General features: G+C 43.2%; 1 protein-coding gene across 1 annotated transcript; it reads right to left on the bottom strand.

Annotated features, from left to right (window-relative positions):
• Positions 1 to 7,344: 7,344 nt before the first annotated feature.
• On the bottom strand, positions 7,345 to 9,031 carry LOC110508896 (cortexin-1-like). The gene has a single exon (XM_036966619.1). It carries the CDS (start codon positions 8,861 to 8,863, stop codon positions 8,573 to 8,575), a length of 291 nt encoding a protein of 96 aa, XP_036822514.1. The 5' UTR covers positions 8,864 to 9,031; the 3' UTR covers positions 7,345 to 8,572.
• Between the last annotated feature and the right edge of the window lie 10,959 nt (positions 9,032 to 19,990).

Here is a 19,990-nt window from a genome sequence, read left to right as displayed (position 1 = left end):
TTGTGTTTGTGTTGCTGTAATACCCTCTTTAAGCCATTTATTAGGCCAGAGAAAGCTTCTCAGGTGACCGTAGGAAACCGCTACTGTAGCAACAGAGCCCATCCTCTCTCCACTCTACCTGCTACTGTTCTCTCATTTAGCAAACCGCTCACACCTGTTCTCTCTACTATTCCCAACTGACCTGAGCTACCAATAACAATACCCGCCAGAGCACCTGTAGGCATTACAGATGTAGGATCTTAATTTGATGCCCCTGTTGCAGAGAACAGTGTAGTGTGTTTTAGGTTAAAAGAGGCTCCTGAAGTTTGATATTTCAATGCACTTTCACATTTCAGACTTGATTTTCCCTTACAAAAAATGTATCAACCAATACAAAAATATCCATTAATTATAATCCACATAATAATTCATATTTCGGCCTCCCGGGTGGCGCAGTGGTTAAGGGCGCTGTACTGCAGTGCCAGCTGTACCACCAGAGACTCCAATGAGGATGTAGAGCTCATGAAGGGGCGTGACAAGAATTCAATTAAACCTTTGATTGACAGTCACACTGCGGAAAAATCATGCTATTATTCAACTATAAAAATGCCAGATACCGGTGTGCCATTACTCAAACATATTCACTGGGTGAAAGTAAACGAAATTAGAGTCATCTTGATGTCAATGAAGGGTGCAGTTTTGCAGTGTACAATCAGATTGCTCCTCTGTGTGAGTTGAATTGGTAACACTTTTTTGGTTAGTCCATCTGTAGATGCTTAGTAACATTTCAACTAGCTATCTACTGACTCTGGCCCTAACCTTAATCCTTATCCTAACCCTTAATTTAACCCTAACCCTAACCATAATCCTTATTCTAAACCTAACGCTAACCCTAACCGTAAACTTAGCAAGCAGTTGCTTATCAACAGATAACAGACTATAGTATGACGATCTCCAGAGCATCTACTATCAGGATTATCCAAATAAGGTTTGACTGAATCTTCCCCTTTTTAAAATCACTGACTCATATTTCAGACACACATTCCTTTGTTCACTACATTTGTTTTAAATAACCATAGTAGTGAGTGCATACACTTTCATACTGGTCCCTCATGGGAATCAAACCCACAACCCTGGCATTTACAAGTGCCATGCTCTACCAACTGACCCATATAAGACCACAGCCAAAGTATTGTTGCAAACCCACATGAAGGTATCCAAGATGGGAGTCCATACTGTCGTTTTTAAAAAGTTACCTGTCAAATACATAGCGGAGGGCAATGAACCCCAGAGCCAGAGGCAAGGCAAACAGCAGGTCACAGGGTGGCGGATACTCCTCCATCTGCTCCATGTCTCTCCAGGTGACCCCAGGAGGCAGCAAGTACTCATGCTTCCACAGATCAGGCAAGAGGTCCATGCTGGATGGAGACAGAAAGAGGGATAAGTGGCTTAATGATATATAATTGATTACTGCTGAATGAGTTGGAGCAGAATAAACTTCAGTATCCCAGGGCCATTTTCTTTGTGTGTGTGTGTGTGTGTGTGCGTGTGTACCTGTATTCATGGCTTTGTGATTATTTTAAGTTATGCAAGAATTTAGCTTGATGCTCAGTACTTTGACGTTTAATCAAATACTGAATCATGTGACTATGCTATGGTTTGCAGGGGTCATTGATTTAACAATTAAAAACCCATCAGTACTGCTGAAAAGTTAACTTCAGGCTACAGTTTGACATAATTTTTAAAAGAAATCATGCGATCATGAGAAGCAATAATTTTTGTTAAAACAAAGGTCATTAACGAGATCAATCCATGTTGTTATTATAGTGGAGTCAAATATGCAACTGTATCTGTCCTGGTTGGCCTATATGAAAGATATATTATTCATGTTTGTTAAATTTGTTGACTGGTGATTCTATGAATAACTATATTTATATTGAGAACTAATATTTCAGGTGAAAACAGTTGCAACAAGAACAGTTATTACGACGACCTACTTGTCAGAGATTTGATGCAGTAATTGAGGATTGCGTTGCCAAAGAGAAAGACGAATCACCGATGAATCAATATAACTGGACGTTTTTCCTCTCTGGTGATCAATAGCAGATTAACAACTGTGCTGTGAACGTTTGATTCCACTGTTGCCCAAGGGGCAACAAAAGGGGCGTGTTCAGTTAATGCAGCCTACTTAGGAATGAGGACAAGAGGGGAAAAAGGGGAAAAAACAGTAATGGTTGTAAGAACTCTTAATCAGCGAGGAAAAATGAGTCTATCTGTCAGTAATTGCAAAATGTGAATGAAATTTGCAATAATAGAATATTGATTGTTATTGGGTTATCCACAACAACTTCTTTGAGGATAACACTGTCCAACCTTGAAACCAGGCCGAAGGTTATGTCAAGTGGGCCGGCGCTAGCCTTTTGTAGTATGGTCGAATACCCACCAGGCACGCAGGGCCGGTGCTAGCCTTTTGTAGTATGGTGGAATACCCACCAGGCACGCAGGGCCGGCGCTAGCCTTTTGTAGTATGGTGGAATACCCACCAGGCACGCAGGGCCGGCGCTAGCCTTTTGTAGTATGGTGGAATACCCACCAGGCACGCAGGGCCGGTGTATGCCTTTTGTAGTATGGTCGAATACCCACCAGGCACGCAGGGCCGGTGTATGCCTTTTGTAGTGTGGTCGAATACCCACCAGGCACGCAGGGCCGGCGCTAGCCTTTTGTAGTATGGTGGAATACCCACCAGGCTCGCAGGGCCGGTGTATGCCTTTTGTAGTATGGTGGAATACCCACCAGGCACGCAGGGCCGGTGTATGCCTTTTGTAGTATGGTCGAATACCCACCAGGCGCGCAGGCCCGGCGCTAGCCTTTTGTAGTATGGTGGAATACCCACCAGGCACGCAGGGCCGGTGTATGCCTTTTGTAGTATGGTCGAATACCCACCAGGCACGCAGGGCCGGCGCTAGCCTTTTGTAGTATGGTGGAATACCCACCAGGCACGCAGGGCCGGTGTATGCCTTTTGTAGTATGGTCGAATACCCACCAGGCACGCAGGGCCGGTGCTAGCCTTTTGTAGTATGGTCGAATACCCACCAGGCACCCAGGGCCGGTGCTAGCCTTTTGTAGTATGGTCGAATATCCACCAGGCACGCAGGGCCGGTGCTAGCTTTTTGTAGTATGGTCGAATACCCACCAGGCACCCAGGGCCGGTGCTAGCCTTTTGTAGTATGGTCGAATATCCACCAGGCACGCAGGGCCGGTGCTAGCCTTTTGTAGTATGGTCGAATACCCACCAGGCACGCAGGGCCGGCGCTAGCCTCTTGTAGTATGGTGGAATACCCACCAGGCACGCAGGGCCGGCGCTAGCCTCTTGTAGTATGGTGGAATACCCACCAGGCACGCAGGGCCGGCGCTGGCCTTTTGTTATCTGTCAATATACCTTGCAAAAAGAATGGTTAATAAACTACTCTAAGGGGGTCCCTATACAACTGTGATCCCCCCCCCCCCCCCCCCCCCCCAGAATACTGTTTTATAGTTTCCCATATTCTCTTTTCTCAGTTTTATTTTTCCTGGTCTTAGATTTGTTTTGTTTTTCACTCTCAAAATTACAATTGTTCAAAGAGAAACAACGAAATTTGATGTTCTGAGTGCATGTCAATGCTTAAATCACATCCGAAGATACATTTTTTTTAGGTTGGTAGAAAACGAACAAATGTAGATTTCTTTGTGTAATTCCCCTTTAATTGTGCATCTATTGATGGAGGAATGTGCGGGTCTAAAGATGGTTCTGTCTGATGCTGCACATTTCATGGCAAAGTTAGCAAATAACAAATAATAGATACAAATTATGTACTTATAATATACTTCTGCCAGGTAAGACTACTTGGTAGTTAAAATGTAATTGATAAGGTTTTAGGGAAAGTATTTCTGTCAACCCACGACAGTTATCCCATCAACATCACCACGAAGTGATAGACAAACACGCGCACCACACAGGCAGACAGGAGCAGTATTGCTAGAAATTAATTGGCATTTATTGTATTTAGATTTAGCATTTTAAGCTAATAGTGTCTAACTAGGGGTGGGATAATGTCAATGTTGCGTTGATTAAATAGTAGTTATGCACATATATATCACTTATTTTTTATAGGGAATACATACTGAAATATGTATTTTCTAAGCATGTCAGCCATGCAAAATGTTTCAAGACTTCTGTATTATTTTATACGGTGTGTCAATGCTTTGGTCTGCGGTAGTGAATGAAGAGCCCCATTGGCGTTGTGCCTACCAGGTTACTACATTGTGTGAACCCACTGTGGCACAATCTGCATCGGTAATTGCTTGCCTAATGAGATGAGAGGTGCGGCTGTTATTCAGAGCAGCCTATTGGGCACCCTTCAACTGGAAGCAATTAGCATGCAATTTTAATTTGGTTATAATTATGTTTCATATTACAATAGCAGCATGTTTCACTGGTAACACGCCATTCATTTACATTGTTTAAGGTGTAATTACAAAGGGCCAATGGATATACCTTCACAGAGGACCATTGTTGATTGTTGTAGGTCAGTCACTCACTAGGAGGTGGAATTGCAGGATAGATATTCGAATTACGTTCCTGGAGTTTGCAGTGTGTACACCAATTTACCTGATAATTGTACTGGAAATGTCATGAGTCAGGGCAGAGAGTTTTTCCTGGTCACGTCACATGGTGTTTATATGCCAACGTCATCACGTGTAATGAGTTCATGGGTTTCTGTTTGTCTGTTTGCATTCACACAAAACAATGCTGGAGATGCCACAAACAACGAAGGACTGGCACAGAATGGAGCTGCAAGTACCCCAGATTACCAGAAGAGGTCCTCGGTTAGCAGAAATAGAACTCATTGTCTACCTCTAGAAATTGTCCTGATTTGACACAAGAGGATAAGACAAGACTAATGCTTGCTACTAAGCAAGTTAATATCATTCATATTAAGACCAATTTATTAAGCTCAAATACATCAAATCTAACAATCAAGCTGTTCACAAATCATGATACCATATAGGTGGAGGTAGAGGCTGCTTACAAGCATCAGTTCCATACAGTATCTTATCTGAGGGTGATCTGTCTCTCTGGGAGTGCTGATCCTCTGGAATTAGCTTTATGACGCACCTATAGATTATTCAATATATTACATTTGCTTTAAATCTCACTGCTACTGATAGAGAACAACAGAGGGGACAACCTGTTCTAAAAGGACATCAGAAATGTCATGGAGGCTTGGTGTGTGTGTGTGTGTGTGTGTGTGTGTGTGTGTGTGTGTGTGTGTGTGTGTGTGTGTGTGTGTGTGTGTGCAAAGAGGATTCAATAAAAATGACTGTAAAATTACAGGTTTTATATAATTATAGGAATGTTTATTGAGAAAACGACAGTAGGAACAACATCTACTCTTCAAGCAAACTGAAAAAAATACTAGAGAAAAAGCGTCTAGTGTTCTGAAAGACAATGCTGGTCACTATATAGTTCACCAAGGCTAGGCTAAACAAAGAGGTAGAGGATGACGAGTGATGACGTTGATAGACATGACATTTCATGAACACAATAACCAATAGACATACAGAACATGCTGTCATAAAGCCCACACTTACAGACAGTATAACCTATGGTTTAACGGTACAGGGAAAATAAAAAAATAAATCTCAATGTTCACAGATTGGCACGGTAACAACACATTGGATGACATCAATAGTAGTCCGTGTATCAGTTGCTGTGAACCATGTATTAACCGGAAGAACAGCGAATGTTTGTGGAATGGAAATGGAATAGTTGCATCTATTTTCTTGATATGCAAGGAGATAGACAGGCCATACACCACAAGGGCCTAGATTAAATACGAAACCGCGCTAAAGCACGCTCCACATTTAAAGGTCATTTCCAATTAAGCCGACATCTGCAACGTTTATGGGATCTCCACAAATGCGGTAACACTTCCCTTAAAAGCCAGGGGTTTAACAAACGAGTAACAAGCAGTGAAATCTCTGCTTTTTTTCTTAGTATCCTCTCTCTGAGTGACTTTCATGTCTAACATGGCTACAGACTACCTCTGTCCATCAGCTGACTAAACTCATTACATTTCACTGAATTTTATTCCATCAAAGATTTCCCTCTCAGAAATAAGGGTCACTGTTTCTCGGAGTCCTGCAATCCATAAATTACTGATGCCAGGGGTCACAATTACATGGGTCAAGGAGTGGACAGATGTTCTGCTCTTTCCTGTCCCAGGCTACATCCCAAATGGCACCCTATTCACGGTATAGTGTTGTCGCTCTAGACCAGTGGTTCCCAACCAGGGCTACCAGGACTCAATGAGGTACTTGAGAAGACTCATGAGACCATAGGCCTACTGGTAAAATGCACGTGAGGGGATACTCCGGGCAGAGCAGATTTCACTTGCTGGTACAGTAACCGGGAAAAAGTTGGGAACCAGACAGTTTGTCTCACGTAATGTTTCAATGTTCCATCTTGCGCCTCACGTCCACCACATGCATCCAACTATTTGCATTCCGGAATAAGTCATTAATTGTCAAAGGATCAGTCCGGAACACTACGTTGGGGGTTCCGCACTAAGCTGCACATGTTCAATATTTTCCACTTGCGTTACCAACCATGCGGTGGTACAAACTGAAGTACACACACGTACTCCAACTAACTACAGTAGCTTTTAGCTAGTTGAAAAGCGAAGTGCGTCAAGTACAGAAAATGCGGGCTACACAGTCAGTAAAACAAAACGCATATGCATCTGGCGGACATTGGGCATTAAAGTCTAAATCATAGTCCACAGACGCTGAGACTCGATAGTCCAGCGCCCCATTATGACATAGCTACACAGCTCTGCATCATCCACCGGAGACGCACAGTTCCTCACTACAATTTCCGACCAATGCGGCTCCGCGACAGTTGGAGAAATTGCTTGAGAATTTAAAAAGTATGAGAGCCAAAGGTCAAATACTGTACAACACTGCTGTGCCTGCGCATTCATGTTTTGGACTATGATAGACGCTTAACACATCTGTATGAAATAAGGTATAGCATAGAGGAACTACATCCCTGCCTGCATCTCTGGTTGCATCACTGCCTACAGTACATCACTGCCTACATCACTGCCTACGTCACTGCCTACAGTACATCACTGCCTATATCTCTGGTTGCATCACTGCCTACGCCACTGCCTACATCACTGCCTACATCACTGCCTACATCTCTGGTTGCATCACTGCCTACATCACTGCCTACATCTCTGGTTGCATCACTGCCTATGTCACTGCCAACATCACTGCCTACATCACTGCCTCATCTGCTTCTTGGCCACATCCCCTGGCATAATAAGTAGCTATCAAGATGGAGATCAAAGGTTACTTTGAAAGAGTGCAGATCACACTCTTTAAAAACCACTGCAAAGGTTTTGCCTGCAAACTTTGGTTTTGAGTCGCGACTTTTGGCACGTCTGCCTCGTGATTTGTTGGGAGAGTTGTCTGTCTGAAGATGACCCATCCCTTATCAAAGTTACAAAGAGAGTCATATCTACCAGAACCTAGTTACTGTTGTCGCCTAGGGTCATATCTACCAGACCCTAGTTACTGTTGTCACCTAGGGTCATATCTACCAGACCCTAGTCACTGTTGTCACCTAGGGTCATATCTACCAGACCCTAGTTACTGTTGTCACCTAGGGTCACATCTACCAGAACCTAGTTACTGTTGTCACCTAGGGTCACATCTACCAGACCCTAGTCACTGTTGTCGCCTATATTGGAAATCGGATTGCATTGATTTGAGACTCAGTCCTTCCCACAAGCTGCTTCACGAAAGTCCACTTCTTCTTCCCAAACCATCTGAGCCAGCGAGCCCCTAGACCTTGGAATGGTCTGCCAGAGGAGTGCAGGCTTGCAGATTCAGTGCTTGCTGATAAAATGACTGCTGAAGATACGCGTTCATAAAGATGTTTTTAATGTAGGATTACAATGTATGATTTTAATGAGCTGTCTTAAGTCATTCTCCTTCCTCCTTTCTTTGTTAGTACTTTTATTTAATTGTATTATTTGTGACCTGTATTGAAAAGCGCTATGGAAATAAAGTTATTATTATATTATTATTATGAAGCAGACTATCTAATACTGCATTCAAATAGGCTACTCATGATGACAGGACCAAACCGGATGTAATTGTTTTCAATGAGACAGGGACAGCAAATTCCATCCACGTGTTCTCCTTCTCTAGCTACAGATGTAGGATCTTAATTTGACCCAGTTTGCTGCAGCAGGAAAATAATCCTGCAGCAACAGAAAATGTGAATTATTATGTGGATTATAATTCATATTTTTGTAGGGGTTGATACATTTTTCGTAAGGGAAATGTCAAACTTCAGAAACATTATTAAACCTCAAATACACTACAAGTTCTCATGCAACAGGGTGATCAAATTAAGATCCTACATATGTAGCTACTTTTTTTGGTCTCATCAAGGTCCGTCCGAAGGTTAGGACAACATCCCCCTTGAACCTGCTTCAGGGTCCCAAAACTCTCCACATCCCTCTTCTTCTCCCAAACCCTCCTACACCAGGGCATAGTCAAACTGACCCCTCTCCAACGGGTCCCTGGGGTCGTTGGTCCAGGAGGTGGCAGTCATACTGTTGTAGGGGTCCAGCAGGATGCGGATGCAGCGCACTATCAGGAAGAGCAGGAGGAGCAGCAGGAGGCCCACGAAGCACAGGGCCGTACCCTGTTCCACGTGGCCTGCTACGGGCAGCAGCCCCGTGCCTGAGGGGCCCCTGGGGAAACTTGCTGGGGTCGGGGACAACAGTTCATAGTGTTCATAGTCCAGCCAGGAGGGCACATCACTCATCTTGGAGTTTGAGTGTCAGAAATGTGACCTACACTGAAAAATGTCATTTGCTGTTAAGATTATTTTGTTTTGTTTTCGAATTAAGGTAGAAAACAGAATTTGGGCATGAAAAACAGTTTGGGTATCGGTCATCATCTAAAAGGTGCCTTTGTGTGGAGTGGAAGGGGGTATTTGGGGGTCAATTCAGTTCACCCTTTGGCCGCATAGGCAACAACAGTGATAGAAGCCAAACAGGGATGACATGATGATAAGCAGTCCTATGGATTCATGAACACTTCAGTAAACCAATAACAGACAAGTTGGAACAGGCTCACTGGGGCTTAATTCATATTCAAGGACTTGTCGTGTTCTGGTGTCCATGTTGGATTGTAACAGCCAAGGGACACAGACCTGTACAGTACATACAAGCTGAATGTGACAGTTGTACCAAAGTCCTCCCCGCGTACCACTTGCACTGGCAATTGTAGATTCTCTAACCTGTCAAATCGACTTCTTTAAGCAATGGTCCAACTATGCCGGGGGCCTTGTAAATAATTAGAAACAGGAGGCGGGGCGAGGGGGATACATCTAACTGAGTGGTTGAAGAGGAATTGTGGATCAATGACCTAGTATATAGTGCTTGTATGTTCAAAGGTTCACAGCTTAATAAGCTTCAGGTCAGGGTAAGTGGAGTGAGAGATTTTCATAAGAAGCTTGGCTCTATGGGCCAATATGACAAGAGAGAGTATTTCTTATCCCCAAACTAATAATAACATTATAACCGACTCATAAAGTCCATTGATATTTCTGACTGGGCTCACCAATAAGTTAGAAGTACTGTAACACAGGAAATGTCTGTATTGTATTGCTATGAATTCTTATCCTTGGGTCAGTAGTTAAAACGCCTGGTTGGTTATTGCCAGAAAGATGATTGATGAGTGATTGCACGGTCTAATTGACAGGTCAGCTTGAACAGGAATAGAGTAGTCAGAGACATCTCTTCACTGTTGGGCTGAATAATTGCTCCTCTCTGTTGGGGATGCCATGGTCATTCATCATTCGCTCCAACGATGCTGTGTGTCTCCATTTGGGACTCTTCAGCGGACAACCTGAAAGAAAAAGCAACCGAGTCAAACAAAACACTACAGTCAATCAGTGCCCAGCATGAAGTGAACAACTTGAGGAGCATGATTTAAGGCATGATTTAAAGTAATGTTCAGACTTCAGATAACACAAACAAACGTCTGCAAGTCCAACACTTCTGTGTATTTCATCTCGGAGGATGAACTCAAACATTTGTCTCAAACATTTCAGACTGGCGTAAGAAAGTCAGCAACACAATGCGCATAGGACTAAACAATGATCCTAGGGAAATCCTTGTGATGCCAAGAACTCAGTCTTGTTCAGAAAAGCCAATCCATTTTAATGGGTGATGTAAACTTAGCAGGAGTAGCTCACTGCAGTCTGCTATGTCTATTCCATGAGGCTTCTCCTCCTCTCCAGCTCCTCACAAAGACAAGTTAATAGCCCTGCATGGACTCAGGACAGGCTGAAAGCTTTAATGGAGACTGGATAAAATAAGGAGATAATACCCTGGTCCTGTCATTTATCAAATAGCTCCAGCATATAGGGTTGGACAGTTGAGAAAACCAAAATAAAACGCTTGATCAACGTTGAGTGCTTAAATTCAACATGTCAGACTCCGTGGTGAATGACTACAGGGCAAAGAAAGGGTGATAGGAAATCTCAATCCTGAACAGTAATGGGCCAGGGGAAAGTTATATTGACTTCTATTAACTTGAAAACAGAACCGAAAAGTAAGGAAAATATTAAGGAAAATATTAAGGAAAATGTGTAAGAAAATATTCATGCAAAAAAAAGAAAAATAAGCGCAGGAGTGTAAAGAAAACAGAACAGAGCACAACCATGAATGTTTGGAATAACCACATTAAAGTGATTGTCTTGAAAAGCAAACAAATACAGCTTCCGCCTTCTTCTTGTTCCTAAGCATTAGATCAATCATTTAGGTAGGTGGCTGTCCAGATGTGCACTTGAACTCACCAAGACTCAGAGCCATCGTCACAGCAGCATCACAGAGCCATGGCCACAGCATTATCACAGAGCCATGGTCACAGCAGCATCACAGAGCCATGGTCACAGCAGCATCACAGAGCCATGGTCACAGCAGCATCACAGATCCATGGTCACAGCATTATCACAGAGCCATGGTCACAGCAGCATCACAGATCCATGGTCACAGCATCATCACAGAGCCATGGTCACAGTAGCATCACAGAGCCATGGTTACAGCAGCATCACAGATCCATGGTCACAGCAGCATCACAGAGCCATGGTCACAGTAGCATCACAGAGCCATGGTTACGCAGCAGCACAGAGCCATGGTCACAGTAGCATCACAGAGCCATGGTTACAGCAGCAGCACAGAGCCGTGGTTACAGCAGCAGCACAGAGCCGTGGTTACAGCAGCATTACAGAGCCATGGTCATGAATACAGATGACAGAAGGCTACAAATCCACTAAACTGATCCTGGGCCAGACTAGGACCAGAAATCGGCCCTGGCATTTCTAACCCACAGGCCCAATTCTTCCCCTGAGCCCCCCATTATTAGCCCAATTATGATAATTTAGCCTCCCAAAAAACAAACAAGTTAGATGGGATCGCTGTGCTAAAAATGGACCAGCCCATCTAACATTTGCCCGAAATGCCAGATGACCAGTCTGCCCCTGAGCTCTGATCTCTAAGTTATTACATGTGCTGATGTGCATCACATACTGTAAAAACACTTGACGTCAGTGCCTTTGGCCTCGGCTTTACATTTCCTCAAATGTAAATTCCATTGCCAGTGGCAGCTATATGTTTTTTTTGTCTGAACCAAAATGTTTATATTGTATGGTAGTTTACAGAATTGTGACCTAAATTAAATTTGTAGCCTAAACGAAATATAACTTATAAAAGATTAGTTGGCCCGAAAACACGTAGACATTTACACCTTGAAAACAGTGTTTTCAGCCATAGACACCCGTTATTTGCATGCAAAACGAATCAAAGTATTCAATACAATTTCTTCCCTATATCGTCGGCATCTGTATTTTATTAAACGTCTATAAAGTGGACCAAGTCTCTCAGAACCCTGAATAACTGACGACAATTGAACTGTTGAATTGATTGACTTACTTCGGTTTCGTGAAGTCTCTTGGTTGCGGCGGATGCGCAAGTCTTCTGGTCCACTTGACTGGAATCCCTTGTGAAGTCGTGTATTCAGCACCACGGTCAGCGCTCCTTTTATCACCGCTCTTGCTCGCGGTGTCCTATATGTTTGCGCGCAGTCTATCCAAGGGCCAGCCTCTCCAAGCGTTCAACCCCTACCCCACTCATTCCCTCCCATCTCATCCACTTTCTCAACAGCTAGTACATAGGTACATAAGTAAAGGTAGACTCTTATGTACAGATGCGCTTAATTTAATATGACCTTGATTCTCACAGCAGGAAAATAATCCTGCAGCAACAGGACATGTTAATTATTATGTGGATTATAATTAGTGGACATTTTTGTAGGGGTTGAGATCAAAGGGTTGGTGGAGATCATTGTTCATATGATTGCATAAAGTGCCTCGGGCTAAAAGGCCATCTCTTATGTAACATGAATGACCAGGCCTATGAGTGACACTCAACCGCCAGCAGGGCCACTCTCGCACCAAAGCTCTGCCAGTATAGCCTACCACACGAGAACTTACAATTCAGGAAGCACTTACATAAGCTCTTTACTTGACATTGTAGCACAATGAAGCGCTTTACTTGAAATGTAGCATAATGAAAGATGCCAAATCCCCATGATTTTGATTTTAAAGATCTAGAAACATTCAAAAGCTCAACTGTCCTTTTTAGTATATGGACTAAAAATTGCCCTTATTATTCCCTCACCTTTCAAACTTCTGTTAAGCCTATTTGATATTTGAGGGACAACTTGGTTGATCGGAAAGTATATATTTTGTTAAGTTACAGCCTTATTCTAAAATTGATTAAATAAACAAAAATAGCCATCAATACCCCATAATGACGAAGTGAAAACATGTTTTTTTTTGCAAATGTATAAAAAATAAAATACTTATTTACTTAACTATTCATTCAGACCCTTTGCTTTGAGACTCAAAATTGGGCTCAGGTGTATCTTGTTTCATTTGATTATCCTTGAGATGTTTCTACAACTTGATTGGAGTCCACCTGTGGTAAACTCAATTGATTAAACATGATTTGGAAAGGTACACACCTGTCTATATAAGGTCAACTGACAGGGCATGTCAGAGCAAAAACCAAGCAATGAGGTTGAAGGAATTGTCCGTAGAGCTCAGAGACAGCATTGTGTTGAAGGCACAGATCTGGGGAAGGGTATCAAAACATTTCTGCAGCATTGAAGGTCCCCAAGAATACAGTGGCATCCATCATTCTTGAATGGAAGAACCATCAAGAATCTTCCTAGATCTGTCCGCCTGGGAGGTGACCAAGAACCCGATGGTCACCCTGACAGAGCTCCAGAGTTCCTCTGTGGGGATGGGAGAACCTTACAGAAGGACAACCATCTCTGCAGCGCTCCTGATTAGGCCTTTATGGTAGAGTGGCCAGACGGAAGCCACTCATCAGTAAAGGCACATGACAGCCTAAAGGACTCTCAGACCATGAGAAACAAGATTATCTGGAACCAAGATCGTACTCTTTGGCCTGAATCCCAAGCGTCACGTCTGGAGGAAACCTGGCACCATCCCTATGGTGAAGCATGGTGGGGGCGGCATCATGCTGTGGGGATGTTTTCCAGCGGCAGGGACTGGGAGACTAGTCAGGATCAAGGGAAAGATGAACGGAGCAAAGTACAGAGAGGTCCTTGTTAAAAACCTGCTCCAGAGTGCACAGGATCTCAGACTGCGGCGAAGGTTCACCTTCCAACAGGACAAAGACCCTAAGTACACAGCTAAAACAACACAGGAGTGGCTTCGGGACAAGTCTTTGAATGTCCTTGAGTGGCCCAGCCAGAGTCCGGACTTGAACCCGATCGAACATCTCTGGAGAGACCTGAAAATAGCTGTGCAGCGACGCTCCATCCAACCTGACAGAGCTTGAGAGGTTCTGCAGAGAAGAATGGGATAAACTACCCAAATACAGGTGTGCCAAGCTTGTAGCATCATACCCGAGAAGACTCAATGCTGTAATCGCTGCCAAAGCTGCTTCAACAAAGCACTGATTAAAGGGTCTGAATACTTATGTAAATATGATATTTAATTTTTTTATATATTTTTTTATAAATTAGCGAACATTTCTACAAACTTATTTTTGCTTTGTAATTATGGGGTATTGTATGTAGATTGATGAAAAAAAGAGAAAAAAAACGATTTAATCAATTTTAGAACGAGGCTGTATTGTAACAAACTGTGGAAAAGTCAAGGGGTCTGAATACTTTCTGTACGACCTATGAAGAACTTATAATTGGAAGAAAGATTGTACAGCACAAGGATCTCAGGGTGCTCTCACTTCCAATTAATTAATGAATCCTCAGTTAAATTAATTACTACTTAACAATAACAGCCTATTATTGATTCAAAAACACTATGGGTCCTTAAAAGTTGTGTCTCAGATCTCGATGGGGTGTCCCTATAGGTTTAATTAATGGTCCCTGGTTCATTACAGACAGTTTAATGATGGGAGATAATCTCACGCCAAGCTGCTCCACCAGGTATTCCACCATGGAGGATAATAATTGATAGGAACCCCGCAGCTTGCAGAAAGGTTATTCAATATCCGTCTATATCAGTATTATTGTGATTATTGATGGTGCGCTGGGAGGAAGAACTTGAGCTTGGAGAGGGTCTGTTCTCACCTGTTACCCTGTCAACACCAGTATTGACTTACTGTAGATTCAACACTGCCAAACAGAGGTTGTGTTCCCCTGCTCAGATGTTGCATGTATCAACCAATGGTTGTGTGACACGTCATCGAATGTACAACAACACAATGATGTGGTTAGCTGATGTGTAAAATACCTATTGAGGCGTTTAAGATCTGGCATGTGTGAGCAACATCTGAGCAGAGGAATGTGACCAAAGGCTATGAGGGATGGCAGTCAGGACCATGGACAGCAAGCACCTAACCATCTAACCATTAAAGAAAGTAGACAGCGCCCACCTAATTAGGACCAAGCCATCGGGTCAATGGGCAGAACCTAACCATAACCAATCAGGACCATTAACAGCAGCTAAATAGTGAGAGAGCTAGACAGCGCTTGCCAAACAGAAAACATCCCTATTGATTCCATTTGTTCTCCCTTTGGCCTATAGTGAAGGACATGTCCTACTGCAAAGCACAGAATGCAGCCAGTAGTGTGTCGTCACTAATGGTAAAGTCACCCTCTAGTAGCGGGTGAAAACCAACGTTGAGCTGCAAGGCTTTGGGGTTGCTGAATGAAACTCCTTTCAACTCCACTTTGGTTCAGTGTGCCGTTGCAAATACTGGATCAGGGCTTCAAAGGATCACAGTCTAAAAGGGTCAGAGTGAACTCCACTCAAAGGTGAAGTTTTGTGTATAACCCCGATGTGGTACACATATTAAAGAGAAAGACGGACAGAGGAATAGGACTGATGGCCTCATCACAGGAGACAGCAGTGAAACAGGCTCCCCTGTTATTGACTATGTGTGTGAATATAAAAACAGGTTTTATTTAAAACCGTATGAGCCTCAACGGCCAAATCCATAGCTTTATTCATCAGCCTCAATGGCCAAATCCACAACTTTATTCATCAGCCTCAACGGCCAAATCCACAACTTTATTCATCAGCCTCAACGGCCAAATCCATAGCTTTATTCATCAGCCTCAACGGCCAAATCCACAACTTTATTCATCAGCCTCAACGGCCAAATCCATAGCTTTATTCATCAGCCTCAACGGCCAAATCCACAACTTTATTCATCAGCCTCAACGGCCAAATCCACAACTTTATTCATCAGCCTCAATGGCCAAATCCACAACTTTATTCATCAGCCTCAACGGCCAAATCCACAACTTTATTCATCAGCCTCAACGGCCAAATCCACAACTTTATTCATCAGCCTCAACGGCCAAATCCACAACTTTATTCATCAGCCTCAACGGCCAAATCCACAACTTTATTCATCAGCCTCAACGGCCAAATCCACAACTTTATTCATCAGCCTCAACGGCCAAATCCACAACTTTATTCATCAGCCTCAACGGCCAAATCCACAACTTTATTCATCAGCCTCAACGGCCAAATCCATAGCTTTATTCATCAGCCTCAATGGCCAAATCCACAACTTTATTCATCAGCCTCAACGGCCAAATCCACAACTTTATTCATCAGCCTCAATGGCCAAATCCACAACTTTATTCATCAGCCTCAATGGCCAAATCCACAACTTTATTCATCAGCCTCAACGGCCAAATCCATTACCGGCTATCAAAACGTGTCAGTTTACCAGATGAAAAACAAAGACAACATGCTGAATGTGCTTAGACATAATAAACTCTTTTGCAGGACCCTGTATTTCAAAGATAATTCATAAAAATCCAAATAACTTCACAGATCTTCATTGTAAAGGGTTTAAACACTGTTTCCCATGCTTGTTCAATGAACCATAAACAATTAATGAACATGCACCTGTGGAACGGTCGTTAAGACACTAACAGCTTACAGACGGTAGGTCACAGTTATGAAAATTTAGGACACTAAGAGGCCTTTCTACTGAAAAACACCAAAAGATGCCCAGGTTCCTGCTCATCTGCGTGAATGTGTCTTAGGCATGCTGCAAGGAGGCATGAGGACTGCAGATGTGGCCAGGGCAATACATTGCAATGACCGTACTGTGAGACGCCTAAGTCCTCGCAGTGGCAGACCACGTGTAACAACACCTGCACAGGATCGGTACATCCGAACATCACACCTGCGGGACAGGTACAGGATGGCAACAACAACTTCCCGAGTTACACCAGGAACGCACAATCCCTCCATCAGTGCTCAGACTGTCTGCAATAGGCTGAGAGAGGCTTGACTGAGGGCTTGTAGGCCTGTTGTAAGGCAGGTCCTCACCAGACATCACTGGCAACAACGTTGCCTATGGGCACAATCCCATCGTCGCTGGACATGACAGGACTGGCAAAAACTGCTCTTCACTGACGAGTCGCGGTTTTGTCTCACCAGGGGTGATGGTCGGATTCGCGTTTATCGTAGAAGGAATGAGTGTTACACCGAGGCCTGTACTCTGGAGTGGGATCGATTTGGAGGTGGAGAGTCCGTCATGGTCTGGGGCGGTGTGTCACAGCATCATTGACTGAGCTTGTTGTCATTGCAAGCAATCTCAACGCTGTTCATTACAGGGAAGGCATGCTCCTCCCTCATGTGGTGCACTTCCTGCAGGTTCATCCTGACATGACCCCCCAGCATGACAATGCCACCAGCCATTCTGCTCGTTCTGTGTGTGATTTCCTGCAAGACAGGAATGTCAGTGTTTTGCCATGGCCAGTGGAGAGCCCGGATCTCAATCCCATTGAGTACGTCTGGGACCTGTTGGATCGGAGGTTGAAGGCTAGGGCTATTCCCCCCAGAAATGTCCGGGAACTTGCAGGTGCCTTGGTGGAAGAGTGGGGTAACATCTCACAGCAAGAACTGGCAATTCTGGTGCAGTCCATGAGGAGGATGCACAGTACTTAATGCAGCTGGTGGCCACACCAGATACTGACTGTTACTTTTGATTTTGACCCCCCCCCCCCCCCCCCCCCTTGTTCAGTTTGTCTCAGTTGTTGAATCTTGTTATGTTCATACAAATACTTATGTATATACAGATATTGAGTTTGCTGAAAATAAACACAGGTGACAGTGAAAGGACATTTCTTTTTTGTTGCTGAGTTTGTGTGTGATGCATTACAACAGACTATTAATAAACCCCTAAAGACTGAACTTTGTGAATGACGGCTAATGAAAAACAGGGACAAAGCTTCAGCATCATACAGCATTATTTATTCATGGCAGAACACATTATGTCATTGTTAAAAACCAACAACAACAAAAATGGGAAAAATACAAACATTTATTTTGGTCGACTCAAATTAAGTGGATGGATGTAAACAAATGTGATCCTCTCGCAGTTGAATCCTAACTTGAGATCCACGCGTGTACCTCAATTTCCACAAATCTCCCATCAACATGAATTCATGTTTGCATGAGCCAGAGTTGAGCATGAGTGTCTCAAGTTAGGATTCAACCAAGAGTGGAATCAGGTGATTTTACACTAAAAAACCCTCTTCTTAGATATACTGTATAGTATGAGCTTTCTGCCACTACAAGGGCTGATCACTTCAACTTCCTGTGAGCTTCGAGGAGTTGCCCCAACCCCTGTTCCAGGATCAGATATATTTATACCACATAAATGTTACATATAGGATTGGGCATAAGGAAATCTGATTCTAGGCCTTCAAATTGACCTTATCTGTCAACAACTAAACCTGAAAAATCTGGTTAATATAGTTAGAAACAGAACTATCTTCAGTTAGAAACTGACCTTGTGTCAACACATTCATGGTCCAAGTTGTTCCATAAAAACTCCAGGTCCTATATCCTTTCCTTTACAAGCCATATTTAACCTTACTTTATACAATGTGGTCATCGTTTTGTAGAATAGTCCATCTCAGAGTATTACATGTACATGTTATTTATATAGATGGCTGAAATACAAATGTCCATTTCTAAATGCTTTCTTCATGCTAGAACCAACCAACTCTTCACATCATAATGATGGTCATTGTTCTGCAACGTTAAATGCATTGAATGAAACACTGAAATCAGTTAACTACAACCAACCACCACTTCAGAAATATCCATTTGAGTTTGAATTATGGATAACAAAAATAATCATTTCAATTACCAATATTCTGGTTTCCCGATGTGAAAACCTTGTAATACAGTCAGACAAACTTATGTAATAAGAAAAAAAATCTCAAAAACAACCATACAAAGTAGGAATGTAGCTGTAGCTGGCAGCCATCTTCTGTACTGTACCCTATACGTACATGTGGAGGTATTGACAACATAAGTGCAAAAGGTGAAATGGCAATTATTCAGCTGAAGTAGTAGTGGCCTTATGACAAGACTGACTGTGGTCCCAGCCTAGCTTGCTAAGAAGCGGTATTTTACATATTCATTTAAAATACGCTTAGTTTCTTCTTGTTGAAGACACATGACAGGATGGAGCTTTAACCATAAATAGGCTTAAATATGACTATTCGAAGGATCTCTGCTCCAAAACAGGCAACCAGCATGAAAGAGCATGGACTCTTCCACTGGGAGAGATGGAGAGAGGAAAAGAGAGAGAGAGAGAGAGAGAGGGGCACAGGCGCTTTGTTTTTAGTCACTTGGTGAAAACAAACTGTCCTTTTACATCGAGACCTCCTCCTCTGTCCGTAATACACACTGTTCTGTTCCTAGGACCACACACTCACACACTCCAGTGTGCTTCTTTAGAGTGGCATGCTGCCACATCCTGTGTGTGTCCTCCTGACGGGCTGTGTGATGTTGCAGTGTATACTGGGTTGTGTGTGTGTGTGTGTGTGTGTGTGTGCGCGTGTATACTGGATTGTGTGTGTGTGTGTATGTACTGGGTTGTGTCAGTGAGTGAGTGAGTGTGTGTGTATGTACTGGGTTGTGTCAGTGAGTGAGTGTGTGTGTATGTACTGGGTTGTGTCAGTGAGTGAGTGTGTGTGTGTGTATGTACTGGGTTGTGTCAGTGAGTGAGTGTGTGTGTGTGTGTGTATGTACTGGGTTGTGTCAGTGAGTGAGTGTGTGTGTACCGGGTTGTGTGCATGTGTGTGTATATACACTCAGTTGTGTGTGTGTATGTATACTGGGTTGAGTGTGTGTGTGTGTGTGTATACTGGGTCGAGTGTGTGTGTGTGTGTGTATGTATGTATACTGGGTTGTGTGCGTATGTGTGTATACCGGGTTGTGTGCATGTGTGTATATACACTCAGTTGTGTGTGTGTATGTATACTGGGTTGAGTGTGTGTGTGTGTGTGTGTGTGTGTGCATATACTGGGTTAAGTGTGTGTGTGTATGTATACTGGGTTGAGTGTG

The sequence above is a fragment of the Oncorhynchus mykiss genome, chromosome 28 (genome assembly GCF_013265735.2).
Source record: "Oncorhynchus mykiss isolate Arlee chromosome 28, USDA_OmykA_1.1, whole genome shotgun sequence".
NCBI lineage: Eukaryota > Metazoa > Chordata > Actinopteri > Salmoniformes > Salmonidae > Oncorhynchus > Oncorhynchus mykiss.
This window is presented reverse-complemented; position numbering and strand designations above follow the sequence as displayed.

Excerpts from the sequence above, each read along its gene's own strand:
- LOC110508896 (XM_036966619.1), bottom strand. The coding sequence starts at position 8,863 with ATGAGTGATGTGCCCTCCTGGCTGGACTATGAACACTATGAACTGTTG.